At 52.5% G+C, this 21,752-nt stretch overlaps 1 protein-coding gene across 1 annotated transcript; it reads left to right on the top strand.

The window, feature by feature from the left end:
• The first annotated feature begins 76 nt into the window (after nt 1-76).
• On the top strand, nt 77-18,414 carry GBA2 (glucosylceramidase beta 2). Its single transcript, XM_054054882.1, has 17 exons — nt 77-285; nt 4,494-4,585; nt 4,781-4,896; nt 5,010-5,228; nt 6,455-6,694; nt 7,076-7,178; nt 9,001-9,154; nt 9,428-9,553; nt 9,639-9,823; nt 10,132-10,236; nt 10,838-10,945; nt 11,298-11,449; nt 11,604-11,710; nt 11,863-12,005; nt 12,316-12,431; nt 17,200-17,391; nt 17,477-18,414. The coding sequence occupies exons 1-17, from the start codon at nt 113-115 to the stop codon at nt 17,702-17,704; spliced, it is 2,559 nt and encodes an 852-aa protein (XP_053910857.1). The 5' UTR covers nt 77-112; the 3' UTR covers nt 17,705-18,414.
• Nucleotides 18,415-21,752: the final 3,338 nt, after the last annotated feature.

Raw genomic sequence — 21,752 nt, 5'->3', positions numbered from 1 at the left:
GGCGCCCCAGGGGCCGCCGGTCGGGGGGCGGGGCGGTGTGTCGCCGCGGGGCGGAGGGAGGGGCGGGGCGGCGCGCGCGGTGAAGAGGGCGCGCGGGGGGTGGGGGGCGGTGATGGCGGCGCCGGCGCTGGTGCGGTGCTATGAGGGCTCAGCGCGGGGCCGCGGCGTGCCGGCCGCCGGCTGGCGCGTCTGCCTGGCCCACCGCTTTGAGGAGCCGCGGCAGCCCTACGGCGCCGGGGACGTGCCGCTCCGCGACGTCCTGCGGCACGTCGGCCTCGGCCTGCGGTACGGGGGGAGCGCCGGGTCTCGGGAGAGGCGGGGGCGGCGCTGGGAGCGCTGGTGTGGGCTGGGAGAGGATGGGGTATGGGCAGCGCTGGGAGCACTGGTGTGGGCTGGGAGAGGATGGGGTATGGGCAGCGCTGGGAGCACTGATGTGGACTGGGAGAGGATGGGGTATGGGCAGCGCTGGGAGCACTGATGTGGACTGGGAGAGGATGGGGTATGGGCAGCGTTAGGAGCGCTGGTGTGGACTGGGAGAGGATGGGGTATGGGCAGCGCTGGGAGCGCTGGTGTGGACTGGGAGAGGATGGAGTATGGGCAGCGCTGGGAGCGCTGGTGTGGACTGGGAGAGGATGGAGTATGGACAGCGCTGGGAGCGCTGGTGTGGACTGGGAGAGGATGGGCCAGAGGGAGCACTGGTACGGGCTGGATGAGGCTGGGGCCGGGGCAGGGGCAGCAGCCGGCACTGGGAGCACTGGTGTGGGCTGGGTGAGACTGGGATAGGGGCAGCGGCCGCTGCTGGGGGCGCTGGTACGGGCTGGGTGAGGCTGCGGTAGGGATAGCAGCTGGGAGCGCTGGAGCTCCTTGAAACTTGGAAGGAGCTGAGAGGGCTTGGGACATCCCTCCTGTGGGATAGAAGGACCTCATCCCTGAGGGTTCCTGCCTGTGCCCATCGCCGCTGCATCTTGCCTGGCCCTGTCAGGTGCTGGGCTGGAGCTGAGAGGGCTTGGGGCATTGCATCTTGCGGGGGAAGGGGACTGTCATTTCCCACCCCCGAGGCTTGATGCCCATCACTATGGCATCTTGCCTGGCTGCTGTCAGGTGCTCAGTTGGAGCTGGGAAGGTGTGGGGCATCACTTCTGGGGGTGGTGGTTGGAGGACTCTCACCTCCCACCCTCAAGGCTTGGTGCCTGTCACTGCTGCACCTTGCCTGGCTGCTGCCGGGTGCCCAGCCCTTTGGGCCCAGCACTTATTAGCAGATGGAAATGAAACTTGGGGTTGATTGGCAGTATTTTATTAGTGCCGTGCACATTTGGGTTTTAGAATGGGGACTTCTCCCAGCTTTGCTGGAAGTAACCAGGAAGAATGTGCATGGGGAACAGCAGTGTTGGTTTAACCTTCGGAACCACTGCGTTGAACCTTGAAACCAATGCTGGGGTGATTTATTTCTTTAAAATTGCTTTTTATCTCCTGTCTCCAATTTTTGAGCTCTTTTCTGGTTGGCATCCTCGGAAGATGTTGCTTACCAGGCTGGTTCCTGTGAGGCCTGATGGAGGGGTGGATAGTGGACCACTTTGTGGTACATGGCATGCCGATCTGACCTGAGACATTCCTGGTGTGAGCCTGGCTGTTTGGGAAGAGAGTGCATGGGTCATGCATGGGAGATAAAGGTGGCTGGAAAAGATGCCACAGCGGGTTATGGACAAGCTGAGCATGTGGGAAAGCGTGAAGTTCTAGTGAAGTGAGAAGGCAGGAAACATGATCACCTCAGTGCCAGCTTGGAGAGGCCACTCCTGGCTTGTTCTTGTTGGTGTCTCAGGATGGAAGCAGCTCATGTCACTCACAAAAAAAGGTTTTAAGGGCTTTTCAGCAAGAAGTGAACTGTCAAACTACAGTGTCCTCCCCTGTGTAAATTTAGGAGGTAATTTGGTTGTGGTCTCTAAATATTTATGCAGGGCAAAGCTTCATTGCAAGGAGGCTCCAGTCTAGAGAGCAGAGGAGAGGAAAGGCCAGAGTAGCAAGAAATACCTGCTTGGGTCTGAATTAAGACCTGAGGGCAGTGGCGTTTGCTGGAATGGCAGGTAATGCAAGGATGCATGAGAGGCTGTGTGCTCTTGGTTTTGGTGGGCACCTGTGTGTCTGCCTGATGCAAGCAGGCAGCTGGGTGAAGCCTGGGTGATTGTGCTGCACAGGGAGCCTGGAGCTCTGTCCTGTGGCACAGTGTGTGGATCTGAACCTCTGAAGTCCTGCAGGTTGGTGTGTCCTCTCCCTAATGACCTGACCCATGATGAGCAGCATCTGGGGCACCCATGTGAGGGGTATTGCCAAAATCTGGCATGGCTTGGTGTGTCAAGTGCAAAGTCATCTCCCAGGAAGGCTGGGAGTACATCTTTGGTTAAGGAGGTCAAGGATCAGCAGGAGCAACCATGTACTGGGTTGACATGCTGTTGTGTTGAGTTAAACCTTTGGCTGATACTTGTCCTCTCCTGCAGCACCAGGAGGCAGTGTTCTGCAGAGGTGGATGGTGTTGCTGTGGGAGCAGGTCATGGCATTGGTATGGAACAGCTGGGTGATATCTAGACAGGTCTTAATTCCACTGCCAGTTTGAAGGGAAAGAAATGCCCTCCAGCCTTGGCAGGGCTTTTGGTGCTGCAGAACATGAAGGCTTTCTCCTGGTCAATCTGCAGCCTTGGCAGAGCTGTTAATAGCCAGCAACTGGGCATCAAACACCTTCTTCTCTTGGCCTATGCACTTTTTGGGAAAAGCTGGCAGAGGAAGAGTTTGCTTTTGAGATGGCAAAACAGCTCAGGCTGTCATTGGCTGTAGATCCCAAACCTTTCCCACAGCATGCGCCTGGAAAAAAATGCTTTTTAAAATCCCTTCATCACCTCCTTTCCAAGAAACTATGATGCCCTGCTGGGCTGTGTCGTAGCCACTGTGCCTGGACGCCTTATTTCCCATCACCAGAAACCTGCTGGGGAAGCAGTTGGGTTGGTTCCCTGATGCTGGGATAAAATAAATTATTTTAATTTCCTTGAGAGAGGGATAGTGAGTATGCTGCCAAAGCATAAAGCTGGGGCTGTCTCAGCTGGGAGAAGAGCAGTTGCAGCAGATGTAGCTCAAAGATAGCAGCAGGCCCTGATTCAGGGCAGTCATGCAGGACAGGCGGGTTCTTGTGGTGCCCTGGATCTCTGCAGGCAAAGTGTCCTTAAACAGTCAAATGTGAAGGTGAGTAGGTAGAAATGGAGAGCGGGCTGCAACTGGGTCCTGTGAGACTGTAGCCTGGAAAATCTCACCCTGAGAGGGATTTGGAGACCTTAGATATTGGTGAAAAAAGGTGAATGTCCAGTGACCATGCAGCCAAAAGGGCAACTGTGGGCTGTTTTTCTTGAGAAGTGTGTAGGAGCAGGGGGTGTTGTGGAAAAGCCTCTCTCCCTTGCTGCTTGGGTATGTGTCCTGGGGGATCAGTGTGTGCCCAATGCCTGTCACCTGAGCTCTGTGTCCCTGAGCGGAACAGGCTGTGTGCCCCCTGGTAGGGAGGCTTTCTTCTCTTGGCAGTACAGCATCAGTACCTGCAAGTAGCTTGGGGATGTGGCCCACCACAGGGCTCCAATGCCACTGACACCCAGGGCCCTGGAGCTGCCAGTTGGGTCTCACGTCTCTTTTCAGCAGCTTCTTCTGGTCTGGTAACTGGCTTCCATATGGTAATTGTCTCCACGTGGAAGATTTAACTTGGGGCGGTTCATTAGCAAAAGCCAGTCTTTTATGAGTGCTGATTTGCGGCCCAGCCCTTCTCCGTTTGCCTGGAGTGGTGCCGGCACACCCAGGTGCAGGTGTGCCCCTGCTTGACTGTCTCTTCCCAAGCCTTTGGGTGAGAAATTATCTGATGAGCAGTGCCTAGCTGCACAGCTGGCATGCGAGCAGAGGTGAGTCCTCAGGATCCTGCCAGCTGCGGACAGCAAGCATCACCTCCTCCAGGGCAAGGCTGCCCTGTGCCATCTATACCTGAGGATGTGGCACTGGGATGTGGGAGGGCTGCGTCAGACAATGGTAACACGGAGGTGGAAGAGCAAGGCTTATCTCTGGGGCAGTGTATGGCCTCTCTGGGCTTGTGCCTCTGCTCCCAGACCTTCGTTAGCAGCACATGCCCTACCAGTTGTGGTGGTATTCCTTGTGTGCAATCTCACTTCTCCATAGTGAAAAGCTTTCTGCTCCTGAATGAGCTGGGAGCCCTGCTCTCCAGTATCAGAACACTTTGTTTTCACATTGTGCCCTTGCCAGCACTCCTGAGCTCTGCCTGCTTGTGGCTGCTGACACACGCTGCAGATGGATGGCAGGGGCTGCCACCTCACATACCCTGGGACACAGGTTCCTGTTGTACCACTCTACAAAAGGGGCAGCTGCGATGTGTGCTGGTCATGTCCTGCCAAGTGACACTGAAAGGACAGTGATACCTGGTCCCCTCTTCTTTCATACATCTCTTTCCTTTGCAGATACTTCAGGTGGTGGTACAAGAAGACCCGCATAGAGAAGAAGTCTGCTTTTATTGACCTCTTGTGTGCTGTTCCTCTGCAGCAGATCTATGGTCAGCATCCAGTTTGGGCACTGGGATGGTGTGGTGTGCTGGGTGGGCGGGGATTCATATGAGGCCATCACAGTGTTAGAGGCAGGTCAAGTAGCTTCTGCAGTGCAGGTGGCACTGAGGGGCACGTGGGGGGTCTTTGAGCCAGATCCCACCATGGGGAGGAATGGGGTTGCTAATTTCTGCTATCTTTGCCAGGGTGTCCACTGGGTGGGATCGGGGGAGGCACCATCACCCGTGGCTGGCGGGGCGAGTTCTGTCGCTGGCAGCTGAACCCTGGCATTTATCACTACGAAACAGTTATCGCCAATCAAGTAGGTGCCACAGGGCCTGTGAGGGGTGCAAGCTGCACTGCAGCAGCTGGGGTGGTTAGGGTGCCTGCTATTGGGCTTGTCTCATCCCCTCCACATGCTCCTCTCCTCCCCAGTTCACGGTGTGTCTGCGTTGCAAGGGGCAGACGATTTACCAGCAGGTTTTGTCCACGGAGAGACCCAGCGCTCTGCAGGGCTGGAACTGGGGCTTCTGCGGTCACTATGCCTTCTACCATGCCCTATACCCCCGTGCCTGGATGGTCTACGAGCTCCCAGGACAAAATGTGGTGCTTACATGCCGCCAGGTCTCTCCTGTCATCCCCCATGACTATAAGGTAAGGAAGTGATGGCTCCATGCTGGGCCACTCTGCGCTGCAGCAGCACATCTTATATGGAACAGGTTGGCAGGGATGTGGCAGAGCTGCATGCATGGAAGGAGAAAAGGATTGGCACAGCAGAGATGGGGCTGTACTCTGTGATGCTCTGTGTCGTTTTGGTAGCAGAGGCTTGTGGCTTGGTGAGTTTTTGATCCTGAGCATTGCCTGTGAGTCTGGGGATGCTGCAGTAGAGGAGTTCCTTGTCCCTCCTGCCCAGCTGAGTGTTGCCTGAAGACAACCAGGCTTGCCACCTTGTTAAAGTTCTTTCCCAGCCTGATCTCTTCTGTCCTCAGACTTTGTCCCCAGTGCCAGCTGCCAGGAGAGTAGCAGTGGGACCCTGAAAAACTTTGCCTCTCTTGAGGCTGTTGATGCTGGAAGGTTTATCCCTTTTTTGTGCTTAGCTCTCACAGCTGATCTTTTCCCCTGTGCCCTGTGTTTTGACTCTTTGTATTACTTGTTTCTGGTTTTGTCCTGTGTCCATCTCAGCTCCTGTCAACCTGCAATGGCAGATGGAGAGCTGTGGCCTTTTTGCCCAAAGACCCAATGCTAGTGTTTTGGGAAATTCTTGATTTGTTCTTGTTGGTTGAGTTGTCGGCTGTGTGTTTCTGAGAGCGTTTTAGTTGACTCTTGCCTGCCATCCTCAAGGGAAGAGCTGCTTATTAGCTGGGCTTTCCCAACGTTTCCTCATGTCTCCACTCAGCAATGCTCCCAGGCAGGAGGAACCCCTGCAGCAATGCGGAAGCTTGGGATGGGAGCAAGGGATGTGTTGCTGCTCCTGCATGCTGCTCTGGCTCACTCACAGCCCCAGGCGAGGCTGTCAGGCTGCGCTGCCAACACACCTGACCTTCCTCTTACCCCAGTGAAGCACGTGAGCCTGTGTCAACCTGCTGAGCAGATGAGTGGTGAGACACCTGTCTGAGTCTTAAACGGTGCTTTCCCTCTGTGTATTGCCCAGCGTGGGGTTTGCTAGCCCAGGGCTTGTGATCTGAATTTTGTATTGCCTGTCACCTAAATTCCTACTCCCACTGCTGCTCCCCAGCTTGGTGGCAAATTCCAAGACCAAGTTGTTCCTGGTGCTTTTGTTCCCATTGCATCCCACGTGGTCTCCCTGGCCACAGAAATGGTTCTTCGAAGGCTGACTGTGGAGCACCAGCCCTGTACACAGTGTTGTCTGTCTCCACCAGGACTCCAGCCTGCCAGTGGGACTGTTCATTTGGGAGGTAGAGAACGGGAGGGATGAGGACGTGGAGGTCTCCATCATGTTCAGCCTGCAGAACGGCACAGGAACAAAAGAAGACAGGAGCGGAGGGCACTGGAACGAGCCTTTTGCCTTTGAGAAGGAAGGCGAGCGAGTTGCTGGAGTCCTACTGCACCATTGCACATGCGTGAACCCCTTTACTTTCGCCATCTCTGCCCGGGAGAAGGTAAAGGACTGACACTGGTGGTGTGGCTCTCGCTGTTGAAGGGTTGTACAACCCTGCTGAACACAGTGGGGCTGCTTCCCGTAAGCTGCTGAAGGGTGAATGGGTGATGGGCTGGGGTTGGCACCTGTCCTCACTGCTTGTCTGACCACTGGAGCTGCAATGAGAACATGACTTCCTCAAGGGCATTTTCTTTTGGGGGTGGGTGCTAGGAGAGAAGCTGTGAATGAAGCTTGCAGAATAGCAGATGAGTAGGTTTGGACTTAGCATTGCTGGGCATCATGTGGGGAATGAGTCTGAGGTCCCAAAGCTGTTGGCAGGGGACCGACCTGCATCTGCACCCCAAAAGTACCAGTCCCTGATGATAATCTTCCTTTCCACCAGGCTGGCACGACAGTCACCCACCTCACGGCATTCAATCCTGCAGGACTGGGTAGAGAAGTGTGGCAGGACCTCCTGCAGGATGGCAAGTTGGATTCTTCCCCTGGTGAGTCCCTCCATGCTCTATGGGATATGTGGAGGGGGAGCAGGAGCATGGGTAGACACACTGGTTATGGAGCATAGGGCACCTAAGCAAGGGTGGCCAAAGGGCTGGAAGTCCACCTTGGTGTCATTGCAAAAGGCTCTTGGTGATGCTGTGGCTTGCTTGTAGCTTTAGGCTGTATCAGAATTTTCCATTGCTTGTCGTGCTGTCCTTATGGTTCCCCAAAAGCTGTTCACACCACCTTGGGACTGTCCTCAGCTATTCTGATTGCACATGTCAGTGTCTTGTTAGTCTCTGCAGGGTGGCACTCTGAGATTTTGCCCGCGTAACAAGGGTGATGCCCTGCTACCTTCCCTGAGTTCTCATTGCCAGATATGCAAGCTGGGCCCTGTCAGATTTGTTCCAGCAGGTGTTTAGCACTCTGTGGGGCTTGGTGCTGCCATTGCTTGCTGTCCTTTTGTTACTAGATCTGTTCCCTGAAGGTCTCTGATGTTCCTTTGATACTTCTGCATCATCCTCAGTTGTCTGCTCCCTCCCTTGGCAGAAGCCTTGGAGCAGGGAAGTCTCTCCCAGTCCTTGCTGCTAACCTCTTATATCAATAAGAAGTGACCATTTGCCTAATGTCTCTGCGAGCTTTTGAAAAAGGATGATGCTGACAAACTAGTGATGCTAGCACTGGGTCTTTGCAAGATTTCTTGAAGCTTAAATTATGTAAACAAAGTATTTACTTAAATATTTCTGGAAAACTAAGTTTCCTGCCTAGGTGCACTTAGAGCTCTCCAGGCTACTGGGACGTGGTTTTCCTTTATGTGTGCCAGGCATTATTATAGTCAAGGTCTGTGCTTCTGTTAAAATTGTTGTTTTAATGACTTTACCTGCTATACATGTCACAACCAGCGTATAATTATGCAGTCACCTCAGGGCTTTTCTTAAATATGGGTGCAGTTCAAGTGCCCTGCCAAAAGCTGGAAACAATGACTGTCACTAGAAAGTCACAATCTCTCTGAGTGCAGTTCAGTTACAAAGTCATGGGGTTCTCCATCCCTTCCACTCATGCCTGGTGAGTTTTCCTGCGTGATTTGTTCGTCTGCTTTGATGACTTATTTTTTAACCCCTCCACCCATGGCAGGTATTATTTCCTGCTTGCAAAAAGCAGTTACTCATGTGCAGTAATGTCATTCCTTAAAACCCTGAGGATCATAGAATCACTAGGTTGGGAAGGGCACACTGGATCATCGAGTCCAACCATTCCTAACAATCCCTAAACCATGCCCCTCAGCACCTCATCCACCCGTCCCTTAAACACCTCCAGGGAAGGTGACTCAACCACCTCCCTGGGCAGCCTGTTCCAGTGCCCAACAACCCTTTCTGTGAAATTTTTTTTCCTCATGTCCAGCCTGAACCTCCCCTGGTAGAGCTTCAGGCCATTCCCCTTTGTCCTGTCCCCTGTCACTTGGGAGAAGAGCCCAGCTCCCTCCTCTCCACAACCTCCTTTCAGGTAGTTGTAGAGAGCAATAAGGTCTCCCCTCAGCCTCCTCTTCTCCAGGCTAAACAACCCGAGTTCCCTCAGTTGCTCCTTGTAAGACTTGTTCTCCAGCCCCTCACCAGCTTTGTTGCTCTTCTCTGGACACGCTCCAGAGCCTCATCATCCTTCTTGTGGTGAGGGGTCCAGAGCCGAACACAGGATTCAATGTACTATCCAGGTATCAAGGGGGCTGGGGCATGCCTGAATTATCTTGTCTGCCCTTGGGGTGTGTAGGAGCATCAGTCATTGTTTCGTGGGCTTCCTTGGTCTCTTGTAAATGTGTTTGTTTTTTCATGTCAGGTAAAAGCAGCCCAACGAAGAAGGGGGAGGTGACAGCGGCAGCAGTGTGTACCAGCTGCAGGGTGCCTGCCCGGGAACACAGGACGTTGGAGCTGGCCATGGCTTGGGACATGCCTTGTGTTCACTTTGGCTCCAGGGAGAAGCTGCACTCCAGGTGGGTGGGTTGTCTCCAGTGAGACTTGGCTCACATGCCCAAAGCCCCCTTCCTCCTGGCTTCAGTGCTGCCTGGGAAGTGTTGTACCACCCATTCCCTGTGGCCATGGCTGTGCCAGCTCATGGAGGAGGTTTTTTCCCAGCCCCTGCTCCTCAACACTCCCGCACTAGCAGCTGTGTTATTCTGCTGTTCACCATAGTCCAGCCCCTCTCCTGTGTGGGTGGGTTTCCCAGCCTGAGCCCGTGGCACACTCACCAAAGCTCTGCTCCGCAGGCGGTACACCCGCTTTTTTGGCAGTGGAGGTGATGCTGCTCCTGCCCTGTCACATCATGCCCTGACCCACTATGAGGAGTGGGAGAGGAAGATCGAAGCGTGGCAGAAGCCCATCCTGGAGAACAGGTAAGATAGACAGGAGCGCCTTTTCAGTCAGCCCAGGAATGTTACCACCTTGGCTGCTGTGGTTGAGTTTGCCTCTTGCCCACAGCCAGCTGCCTTCCTGGTACAAATCGGCCCTCTTCAATGAGCTGTACTTTGTGACGGATGGGGGCACCATCTGGGTGGAGCTGCCCCCGGACTGCCGTGCCGAGGACCTGCAGGGGCCAGCGGGGGCTGGCCTCTCCCATCTCCTCCCTGTCCTGCGGGAGTACGGAAGGTTTGCTTATTTGGAAGGTAACTTGCAGGGACGTGATGGATGGTCCCAACTAACCCCTTCCCTATTGCTGTCACCAGGTGTTTTTTAACGTGCTGTGGGGATGTTTTTCACGCCCTAGTGTGTGGGGAGCAGTGCTGTTCCAAGCCAAGCCCTGTAGGATATTGCATGAGGTCTTGTACAGAGTAAAACCTACTTCTAACAGGAGCCCCTGCCTGTGCTGGGAAAGAGACCACCTTTCTGCGTGACTTGTGGGGGAGGACTTGCCCCTTCTTTCCCTTCCCTGTGGCAGGTCTCCCATCCCTCACCATCTCCCTGATCTTTCCAGGCCAGGAGTACCGGATGTACAACACCTATGATGTCCACTTCTATGCCTCCTTTGCTCTTGTCATGCTGTGGCCCAAGCTGCAGACCAGTCTGCAGTATGACATCGGTGAGTGACCCAGGAGGCTCTGGCTTGATGCATATGCCTGCCTTCACCTAGGGAAGAGAAGAAGGATTTGGGACAGTATCCGCCATAGAAATCTGTGCTGTGGAGCACAGCAAGCTCCAGTCCCCCTCCAGCTCTTCTGCTGGCCCTGGAACTTGCAGACCACCAACACTGGTGCCTCTTGGCATCTCTCTGCCCAGACCTGAGATGCCTCCATGCCACACTGGTGGTGCACTGTTGGCTCTGCCTGCCCTGGGGGATTCTCTGATCTTGCCAGATGTCCCCAACCTTCTTGCTTTGGCCCAGCCAGTGGTGGAACACAGCCCTCTGCTGGGCTATGGCAAGGCTGAACCCAGTGGAGTTTCCTCCTAGCAAGGCTGAACCCACTGGAGTTTCCTTGCTTAAGAGTGGTGGCAGTCGTGTGTTTCTGGCCAACCGGAGCAGCCTGTTGTCCCCTCAGTCCTGTGCAGAGGGCTACAACCTTGCAGCCAGAGCGCCAGAGGAGACATGCCAGTGTTGATGGCCCTGCCCGTGCCTGTGCTTGGAGCTCATTGCTGTAGTGCCTGCTGCCTTTCCAACATCCCTCATACTTTGTCCTTTCTAGCTGTCACAGTGGTGAACGAGGATGTCCAACCTCGGCAATACTTGATGTGTGGTCAGACAGCCCAGGTGAAGCTGAAGAACGTGGTGCCGCATGACATTGGAGACCCAGGTAAGGGGTCTGGCTGGGCAGGCTTGGGGGCGGAGGGGCTGCAGGGCTGCTCAGGTAACTTTCTCAGGGTAGGAAAAGAGGTATAGTCTATGGAGTACACTGTTGTTGTTTTTTGCTGGGGATTAAAAGATTGGATGGTTTGAGTTGGTGACAGTGAGGAAGACCATGCTGCATGGAGTGTCAGAAATCAGAGGGAAGCTGAGCAGTGGCAAGAAGGCTGCTGTTGCTAGAGACAGCACAGGCTACGTGTTGTTTTAGTGGTGGTAGATCATGGCACCCTTGGGACTCTGCTGCTGGGTAGGAGAGGCGTTGTGCCTTGCTTGCTGCCATACTGCATGTTCTTTGTGTTTAGGTGACGAGCCGTGGCAGCGTGTCAATGCCTACCTGATGCATGATACAGCTGACTGGAAGGACCTCAACCTGAAGTTTGTGCTGCAGGTGTACCGTGACTACTACCTGACACATGACTCCTTGTACTTGCGGGACATGTGGCCAGTCTGCCAGGTACTGGGGAGGAGATCAGACCATGAGGAATTGCCTCTCTTTTCACTGCCCTTGGGAGCTCTGTGACATCCCAAGAGAATGGACGCTCCTGAGTGGAGCATGAGGGGCAGGCAGGATGCAGGAGCTACGTGACAGTCTCGTGCCTCTCCCACAGGCTGTCATGGAGTCGGAGCTGAAGTTTGATATGGATAATGATGGACTCATTGAAAATGGTGGCTTTGCTGACCAGACATACGATGCATGGGTGGTAAATGGAGCCAGGTGAGCAAGGAAGGCAGATGGGGGTTGGAGATAGGGACCATGGGATGGGGTGGTAGCTTGGGGCTGGACCGTGGTCTGCATCTGTTGTGGGAGCTCTGTATAACCCATAGTGTGTCCTGTGTTGCTGATGCTTCTCTCCTTTGCTCTGGCAGCGCCTACTGTGGTGGGCTGTGGCTGGCCGCAGTCTGCATGATGTGCAAGATGGCAGAGGTGCTTGGGGATGCTGAGATCCAGCAGAAATACAAGGACATCCTGAACAAGGGCAAGGAGGCGTTTGAAAGGATGCTTTGGAATGGTGAGTGTTCGCTGGTGGGGAGCTGTGCTTAGGCAGATGCGTGTCCCTTTAGAAGGGGATGGTTCCTCCTTGGCTCACAGAGCCTTGCAGGGAATGGGTGAAGGAGGGTAGATGCCATCCCTCTAAGCAAAGGTGAAGGAGCGTGTACTAGGGAGGGAACAGAAAGGTATGGTGGTTTGGGAAAGGAAAGAGGAGACCCTCCTAGAAAAGCTACTACACTTCTGCCTCACGAGGTGGAGTGTAGAGACAGTGCATGTGACCTGGGGTCCTAAACTATGCATTTAAAGCAGTTTCCTGCCTTTTTTTACAGGAAAATACTACAACTATGACAGCAGTGGGAGTGACACTTCCAGCAGCATCATGTCAGACCAGTGTGCTGGTCAGTGGTTTCTTGGGGCTTGTGGCCTGGACCAAGGGGAGTTTGAGGTGAGAGAAAGGGCATGCAGGGTGAGATGGGACGTATGGGAGGAGAGCAGCAGGGCTAGTTTGTGGCATGGGTTAAGTGTTAGGGGCTGGCGCGAGCAGCCTTCTCCCCTGCAGCACTGCGTGCTTGGCTGGAGCCTTTTGAATTCACATCAGTGCAACCCACCTTAAACCAAAAACAGCTCTTGGAAGTGCTGTATAGCGAGGGTGGGTAACCATGGTCAGCTCTGGCACACTTGGAGGAAGTTCCCACTGGGGTTTATAGGATGATGGAATTCTAGAATCTTTTGAGCTGGAAGCAACATTAAAAATCACTCAGTTCTATCTCCCCTGCCATGGGCATGGTCACTTCCCACCAGACCAGGGTGCCCAAAGCCCCATCCAACCTGGCCTTGAATGCTTCCAGGGATGGGGCATCAACAGCTTCCCTGGGCAACCTGTGCCAGTGCCTCACCGCCCTCGTGAAGAATTTCTTCCTAATGTCTAATCTAAATCAGTCCCTTTCCAGTTTAAAGCCATCCCCCCTTGTCCCATCACTACATGCCTTTATAAAAAGTCCCTCCCCAGCTTTTCTGTAGGTCCTCTTCAGGTACTGGAAGGTCGCTATAAGGTCTCGGAGCCTTATCTTCCAATTCCCTCAGCCTGTCCTCGTGTGAGAGGTGCTCCAGCCCTCTGATCATCTTTGTAGCCCTCCTCTGGACCTGTTCCAACAGTTCCATATCATTCTTACTTTGAGGATTCCAGAATGGAACACAATACTACAGGTGGGGTCTTGTGGGAGCAGAGTAGAGGGGCAGAATCCCCTCCCTCGCCCTGCTGGCCACGTTCTTTTGATGCAGCCCAGGATACGGTTGGCCTTCTGGGCTGCAAGCGCATGTTGTTTGCTTATGTTGAGCTTCTCATCGATCAGTACACTCAAGTCCTTCTCAGCAGGGCTGCTCTCAATCGCATCATCTCCCATCCTGTGTTGAAACTCTGGATTGCCCCAACCCAGGTGAAGGACCTTACACTTGGCCTTGATGAAGCTCATGAGATTCTCACAGGCTCATTTCTCCAGCTTGTCCAGGTCCCTCTGAATGACATCCTGTCCTTCTGGTGTGGTAACTGCACCACTCAGCTTGATGTCATCTGCAAACTTGCTGAGGGTGCACTCAATCTCACTGTCAATATCATTGATGAAGATATTAAACAGCGCTGGTCCCAGTACAGACCCCTGAGGGACACCACTTTTCACATATCTCCATCTGGACTTCCAGCCATTGACCACTACTCTCTGAATACAACCATCCAAACAATTCCTTATCCACTGAACAGTCCACCCATCAAATCCATATTTAGAGAGAAAGATGTTGTGGGGGACTGGGTCAAAGGCTTTAGAGAAGTCCGGGTGGATCATACCTGTTGGTTTTTCTGTTTCCACTGCTGTAGTTACCCTGTCATAGAAAGCCACTAGGTTGGTCAGACAGGACTTGCCCCTGGTGAAGCCATGCTGGCTGCCACTAATCACCTCCTCATCCTCTCTGTGCTTTAGCATAGCTTCTAGAAGAATGTGTTCCATGATCTTCCCAGGCACAGAGGTGAGGCTGACAATAAAGTTTGAATAGAACTCGTAAGATTAAGTGCAACTGTCAGCCCAACACAACCATGCCTACTAAACCATGTCCTAAAGTGCTTTTTGAATGCCTCTAGAGATGGAGACTCCACCACTTCCCTGAGCAGCCTGTTCCAATGCTTTACCACTCTTTCAGTAACAAAATTTTTCCTTGTATCCAATCTAAACCTCCCCTGGCACAACTTGAGGCCGTTCTTCTTGTCCTGTCGCTTACTGGGAGAAGAAACACCTGCCTCACTATTTCCTCCTTTCAGAGAGTTGTAGGGAGTGATGGTTCTCCCCTCAGCCTACTTTTCTCTGAACTGAACAGCCGCAGTTCCCTCAGCTGCTCCTCATAACCCCTCTGCTCTGGACCCTTCCCAGCTTTGTTGCCCTCTTCTGCACACGTTTCAGCCCCTCTATATCTTTCTTGTAGCAAGGGGCCCAGAACTCAGCACAGGATTCGAGGTGCAGCCTCACCAGTACTGAGTACAGGGCCACAATTCCTTCCTCGCTCCTGCTGACCACGCTTTCTGATATCAGCCAGGATGCTGTTGGCCTTTTTGGCCGCCTGGGTTCGCTGCTGGCTCATGTTCTGTTGGCTGTCGACCAGCCCTCCCAGGTTATTTTCTGTTGGGCAGGTTTCCAGCCAGTTTTCTCTCAGCAAAACGCTGTTGGCTTAGAAATGGTTTTAAAAAAAAAAAAAAAAAAGTGTGTGAAACTTTCCATGTGTTATTTGCTGTCCAGTTTAAAGTTGTAAATCAATAGGGGAAGGGGATTAAGGTGTGGGTTTAAGTGGATTTTAGGTTGAGGCCCTAAAGTCTGTTGCTTTTCAGTTGCAAGAGAATTAATTGGCTAGACTTCTCTTGTCTGATGGGACTGTAAGAGCAGCTGCTGGTGGGGTAACACCTGGAGAAGACCTGGGAAGCAGAGAGCCATTGTATGGGCTACTTATGACCCACAAACTGTTGCCAGATCAAAGCTGCCTGTGGTGGGAATCCCAGCAGGATCTGGCCCAGACCTCATTCAGCAGTACCCGAATATCGCTCTTGGGAGGGTGGTGGGGGAACTGGGACAGTAGCCCTATGCAATCCAAAAATCTCATCTGTCTGTAGCCTTGGACTTCTGTGGCTGAAGGTGGCACTGTTCTCTGCTCTCTGGTGAGCTTTGAGCTTATTGGAAATAGGATTGGTGAGCTTCTCTTCTTTTACTATGAGCATTGAGAGTTTTTTTCCATGTGCTTTGATCCCTTGCCTGGCTGGCAACACTCCTGTTTGTAACCTCATTAACGCACTCCTGCTGCTTGCACAGGTCAGTAATGAAATACAAAGTAAGAAAAACCTGTGACCGCAGTCATGAAGAAACTGTGCCCTGAAACCTTCTGCCAGAGACAGCTGCTTCACAGCAGCTCTCTGCTGGCTTCTACTCCCTAAAAGCACTTGAGTTTATCTGCCACCCTAGGAAAAATGACTGTTGGATGCTTTAGCATAAATAATAATCATCTGCCTTTCCTTTAAGTCCACCAAAGCTGTCTGGTTAGACTGCCCAGCGCCCCCTGGGCAAGCTTCTGCCTGGTATCCTCACATCTTCTGCTTCCCCTGGCTCTGGTGGTGCCAAAGTGGCAAGAAAGGTCTGACAAATCCCTCGGCTGTGCTGATGAGCTGCCTGGATGTTCCCTTTCCTGCAGTTAGATGTCATACTTGTTCCATGATATCGCTTCTGACCTTGGTCATCCTGCGGAGTTCTTATGTCTTTCTTGCTGTTAGGTGGATGTGGGATGGAGAGGAACCAGCCTTTGCACCAAGTCTTGACCTTTGCTTTTCTCACCAAGGCAGTGACTTCTGCTGCACTGACACTTACTAACTTTATTGCCAGTAACGGAAATGGTGCAACAGATTTTATTTACTGTCAGCTACGCACAGAGGCTTTTCATCTTAAATCAGTTCTCACTGCATTGCTGCTCCACTGCTTTTTGTTGGTCTGGCAGGTGTTTTCATGCTCAGGTGGGGTTGTTTGTTTGGTTTTTTTTATTTGTGATATTTCCTTTTTTCCTTTTTGTGTGTCAAGAGCTTGCTCAGCATGATACTTCAGTCTGTTCTCATAACTGTTTTGAGCTCTTGGCCTTAGTTTGTTGGACAACATTTTTTTTTCCCTTATTGCAGGAAAAAGGTTTTTACTATCTCTTAGTGATATCCTGAAATGGCTTTTTACCAGTGAGCAGTATTAACCTTTCACGAGTCTTTAACTTTCACTTGGCATGAAAGTTTCAAATCTCTCCTACCAGGCACAGAAAAACATCATGTATCCTGTGCAACTCAGTCTGACCTCTTCATCCTTGGGCTGCCCCTGCTCTCACCCCAAACTTCCCTTGGTCCAGCCACAAATTTGCATCACCACCCGATTACAAAACTGGAAGGATTAAAAGTCCTTTTGAAATCACTGAAAAAAATAAGCTCTGGTTTTGCTTTCACTGTGAGCTGAAGCTGAATCTTTTTTTTTTTTTTTCCTCTAAAATTTACTGAAACAAATCCACCTATATCCACAACATTGTCTTTGCAGCTGCAAGATTCATTCTGATTTCCTCAAACTGGTTTCCCCATAAACTTCCCCTTCAACCAGAAGATACCTTTATCCTCAACTGATCCCAGACCATCCTTTGGCCACCTGTGACCAGTGTCCCACCTCCTGTAGGTGTGTTACAGTGCCTCTTGTAGCTGGTGCAAACAGGCTGAGAGAACAGCACAGTGGTTTTACCAGGGGAAAGCCTTGGCCTCAAGTAGTTGTTAGCCTGAGAAACTAACAGTGGAGAACATAAACCAAGATGAGGGTGGTGTGGTTGGCCACGTTTTCAAAGCAGATTCCCCGGAGATGTAGGAGGGGCTGACCAGTGACTTAAGGCAAGAGGCTCTTTTTGGACACACTAGTTGGATGAGCTGTATTCCTCCCTACAAAGAAGATGAAGTTCAGCATTTCTCCTGTTGAGCAACTGCTTTCTTTTTTTCCTGTCTCTTCGGGGAAAAAAGCTTTTTTACTTCCCCCTGTTGTTTTCCACAAGTCGGTATTTTTGCAGCAAGCAGTGTTAACCTCTTTCTAACGGAAAACTTAACCCTGCTCCCTGGCAATCCAGTCTGAGCTGTCCATGTGAGTGCTGAGCCCAAAGCCCCCTCTCTTTCTATGCAGGTCTTCCCCAAGAGTCACATTGTCAGTGCACTCAAGACCATCTTTGAGAAGAATGTCATGAGCTTTGCTGGTGGCAGCATGGGAGCGGTGAATGGCATGAGACCTGATGGTGTGCCTGACACCTCTAGTGTGCAGTCTGATGAGGTGTGGATTGGTGTAGTCTACGCCTTGGCTGCCACCATGATCCAGGAGGTGAGTGTTGATGCCGCCCTCCTCAGCGTGTCTCATTTCCTTGCACCCTGAGGATGGGCTGATGGTTGTCTTCTATCTGCTGCAGGGAATGGTGGAAGAAGGCTTTCGTACTGCAGAGGGCTGCTACCGAACAGTTTGGGAACGACTGGGCATGGCTTTCCAGACACCAGAGGCCTATCGGGAGAAGAAAGTCTACCGTTCACTGGCTTACATGCGGCCCCTTAGCATCTGGAGCATGCAGCTGGCCCTGGAGCGCAGAGCCAGCCAGGCACCAGCACCGGCACAGCCCTCCCAGGTCCCCTTCCGCCCTTGAGCCTGATGACATGGAGCAGGGCAGTGGGTGCACCGAGGGACTGGGGAGGGGGAACCTCAGCTGGTGGACAGGGACCCTTCCCTCACACTCTTTGATAATATTCACATTGCTGTTTTCCTTCCCTACCTCCACTACATTCCCTTCACCTCAGGAGGCTTCCAGCCACCAATGCTGAGCATGAGGGAGGCCAGAGGTGTGTGGGTGATCTGCCTCTGGAGAGGAGAGGGGCAGGATAAGGAAGCACTACTGGAGCCTGTGCCTCCCCTTCTCTATGACTCGGGGCTCTGACAGCCTGCAGGACTCCCAGTCATCCTTCACTGGAGCTGGTACCTTGCCCAGGACTACGGGAGACCTCTCTTTTATGGGAGTAATGAAGGAGCTGGCCTGCAAGGCATAAAAAATGTGTGAGTGTATGTGTGTGTGAGGACATTGGACTGGTGCATGCAGGCATTTGGATGCTGTAGCTGTCCCTCCGTTACGTGACACTGCAAACAGGCTGGCTCTGCCCCAAGGCACCAGCCCCAGGAGAGCCTGTGGCAGATACAATTCCCTGGGGAGCCCTGGATCCCCAGTAGGTGACAATCGGAGCCCAAGCAGCAGGTCCTGGCCTGGTACTGTGGCACCCCTCCCTGCTGGCACCAGAGGTGGGCAGTGGAGATCATTATAGGGGATAAATCATTTTAAAATATTAATAAATTCATCCAGCTGTGTCTCTGTCATCTTGTGTGTCATCTTTTCCATGGGTGCAGGCTAGAGCAGAGAGGGTGTATTGCTTCCCCTTTTCTTCCTGGGCAGGGGATGCATGGCAGGCAAGCCCTAATTACAAGGTGGCTCTTGCGGGGTTTTGCTAATGGGAGTGTGATGTGCCTTTCTCTCTGAGAGGTGATGGTATGAGAGACCTGCCCCTTCTTCTCTCTTCACCTGCAAGGCAGGGAGGAAGGCAAGGAGCCTAGTGTTCCTCCTGAAAACATCTTTGTGGGGAGCAGTGGTTCCCAGGGCTGGCCTTTGACCAAATCATATGCTTCCCTGCCCAGGACTGGGCACTTCGTTTCTTTTTCTGACTTCCTCCGCCACCACAGCACTAGGAGGCTGCAGCAGCCTGGTTTTGAGGATTTGGGAAGGGACCAACCCCTAGGTTTGGCTACAAGGTCTTTCTGCGCACTTTAGGTGTGCTGTAATTTGCTTAACCCCCAAGCGCCTTTAGGGCCAGGTGGGAAGCAGCTTGTCCGCCCTGCTGTGATTGTACCCCAGCCCTCGCCTGCCCTGGGAGCTGGAGCAGGCAGAGCAGCGCTGCGGTGGCCCAGTGCTGCCACTGGCTGATAAATGGCCTTTTCTTCACTCCCTGGGAGAGCGTTCCTACACCCACCTGGGCAGAGGAATAATGCAATCCAGGAAGGACAGGCTGTCCCGGATGCAGCCCCCCTAGACCAGCCCAGGTCTGATGGAGAGGGACTGAGGTGCTCTCCTTTAGGGTCACCGTGGCGAGGCTGGAGGGGATCAGGAGTGCCGGGACAGGGGCTCAGCTCACCTGGGCTGCCTGCCTCCGTTTGTCTTGTGTTGGCAGCCACCAGGGACAGTGATGTCCCGACCCAGCTGGCAAGGGACAAAAGCGGGTGCTAAAGCCAGCCCAGTTTCTGACCCGGCTGGCTATTATTGCTGCGACCCGCCAGCATTGCTTCTCAACCCCAGGGGATGGGCTGCCTGCAGGCTTTCTGTCAAAGGTTGGGGCATTCTGTCTGTGTGTAGGGACAGTTCTGCTCTCTCCCACTCTCTTGCCTGTATCACGTCCGTAAAGCCAGTATCTGCTCGGCTCAGCTATCAGCAGCTCCTGCAGGGGCACAGCTGCGGCCTGGGAGGAAGAGCCTGGGTCACAGATAGGATTTTCTATAACATTTGCTGTGCTACTCTTTTCAAGGCTGACTCAATCTCATCTGGAGCAGTAAGTTTCACTGTTCATTAACCCTTTCTTCTCATTATCCATTATCCCTTTCTTGACCCTTGACTTACACCAGTTTAAACCACAGCCCTGCCAGCTTTTAACTTCTTCAGCACTTTCTGTCTTGGTCTTCCCTGCCTGCCCGTTCCCCCTTGCCCGCTCCCTGCTGTGCCAAGACTCCGGCCTGGCATTGCAGGATTTAGCCGTGCTAATGATTGTCAGTGCTGAGTCGCTTCACTGGCTGCCCTTTGGATGTGCAAACCCCATGGAGATCTCAGCCCTTTCCTGGTTTTACTTTTGAGTCTGCTGAGAATGGTCAATAAATCCATGTCCTTGAGAACCGAGCTGATTCCTGTCCCTGCAAGCTATGTTGCTTGGATAGGGATTGTTCAGTACAGGAAACGTTATGGGCAGATAACACCAATATTGTTTGTGTGATGCTAAAATAAACTGACGGCTGCAAATGAGCTGCAGGGTGCTAGCATGGAGACCTTGTGGTCCCTATCCTTCTGCCCACTTGTGGCCACAGGATCCCTATAGGAAGTCCTGGAACAAAGATGATAGCAAGGAGGTGGTGGCAAGGAGCTGATGGCTGCCCCTTCTGCCCCCTGCAGCTTTCCCGGACTGACCATGCTCGTGACCACAAACCGTGGGCACTCACTGGGCAGTGCGTACCTGCCGATAAAACAGCCAAAGTAAACAGCAGCTGCACACGAAAACATACCCTGCTGTGCAGTTAATTTCCCAGACAAAGAGAAGCAAACACTAGGGTAGGAATTTCCCACAGGCAGCTCCTGACTGGGAGCTCCTGGGGGCAGGGGTGCAAGAGGGCTGTGGGGCACCTGCAGAGTGGAGAGGGGATGTTGAGATATCAACAGCAGGAAACCAAATCTCCCCAGTGCAGGTAGCAGTGAATTTTATGATCAGGGAGTAACTGAGGCTGAAAAGTGAGATTAAAGGGAACACAAAAATTATTATTTATAATTATAAGTATTTCTGAGATGTTGCCTTAACTCTATTTTAAGAAAATGAGTATTTTCGGGTGCAGGGGTCTCCATCAACTCTTGATGTGGTGACTGGGGAATTAAAGCACATGTACTTTAAGAAACTGCCTTTAAAATCGTTGAGGAATGAGGCTTCGTTTGACTCCTTGCCACTGTCTTCCAGCTCAAGAGGCTTGGTAGCTACAAAACAACTGGTCTTACCATGAAAGACTGGAGCAAAAAAGGCAGCAAGTGCCTTAGTTTCTGGTACTCCAGAAACTAACAGGGTTCTCCAGAAACTAACAGGGTTCTCCAATAGCTCTTGCTGCGATTACTGGGGAATTATACACACGTGTTCTAGGAGACTGCCTTGAAAATCACAAAGGAATGAGTGAGAAAATCTCCTGTGAACTGAGCCACTTCAGCCTCCCTGTCCAGCAACAACTATGATGTAAAAGGAATTATATAAATACATAGTAAGAGTTATTTAAGAATACCCGTGTAAATACAGGGTTTTGTGAGCTTTAAAATGTGACGTCCAAGATATTCAAGCAATGTTTATTTTTCATAAGCAAAATAATTTCCTTCCAACAAAAGCAATCTTGTGAAAAGAGCAGCAAACCCTCATGCCAGCCCCAGGCAACAAGAGACCAGGCACTTTGGATCTGTGGCTGCTTCAGTACCGGGCAGGGGGATGTAAAAGAAAGCCTCAAGAGGAACCCAGTGCTGGGTGGGTTTGCACGAGGATGCCTGGAGAGGAGGATCAGGGTGAGGTTGTGTGCTGCAGCCGAACCTGGGGTGCGTCAGGACACACGTCTGCAGCCTGGGCACAGCAGTGGAGTGCCAAGTGACGGGTAGAAGGTACAAGAGCTCCTGAGGGACACCCCAGCTGCCAAGACAGATGCAGGGAATTTCCCTCACTAAGCATCTATCTTGGCAGTCACTCATGTGCAGGAGCCAAGGCCTCCCTGTGAGGTGCCAGGGAACCATGAGCAAGGAGGGACAGTTTCAGCAGGCGATTATGGGAATATCTATGTGCAGCCACCCTTTCAGAAAACCGGGAACTGCAGATTTGGAAACACCCATATTGCACAATGCCCTGGTCAGAGCTACCACCCATAGGCTGGCA

Source organism: Cuculus canorus, chromosome Z, assembly GCF_017976375.1.
Source record: "Cuculus canorus isolate bCucCan1 chromosome Z, bCucCan1.pri, whole genome shotgun sequence".
Taxonomy (NCBI): domain Eukaryota; kingdom Metazoa; phylum Chordata; class Aves; order Cuculiformes; family Cuculidae; genus Cuculus; species Cuculus canorus.
Note: the sequence above shows the minus strand (reverse complement) of the source record. Positions and strands in the feature narration are given on the sequence as shown.

Excerpts from the sequence above, each read along its gene's own strand:
- GBA2 (XM_054054882.1), top strand. The coding sequence starts at position 113 with ATGGCGGCGCCGGCGCTGGTGCGGTGCTATGAGGGCTCAGCGCGGGGC. Across the intron at positions 9,155-9,427 it reads AGGGAGAAGCTGCACTCCAG|GCGGTACACCCGCTTTTTTG; the intron begins GTGGGTGGGTTG and ends TCTGCTCCGCAG. Across the intron at positions 10,946-11,297 it reads GCATGACATTGGAGACCCAG|GTGACGAGCCGTGGCAGCGT; the intron begins GTAAGGGGTCTG and ends CTTTGTGTTTAG.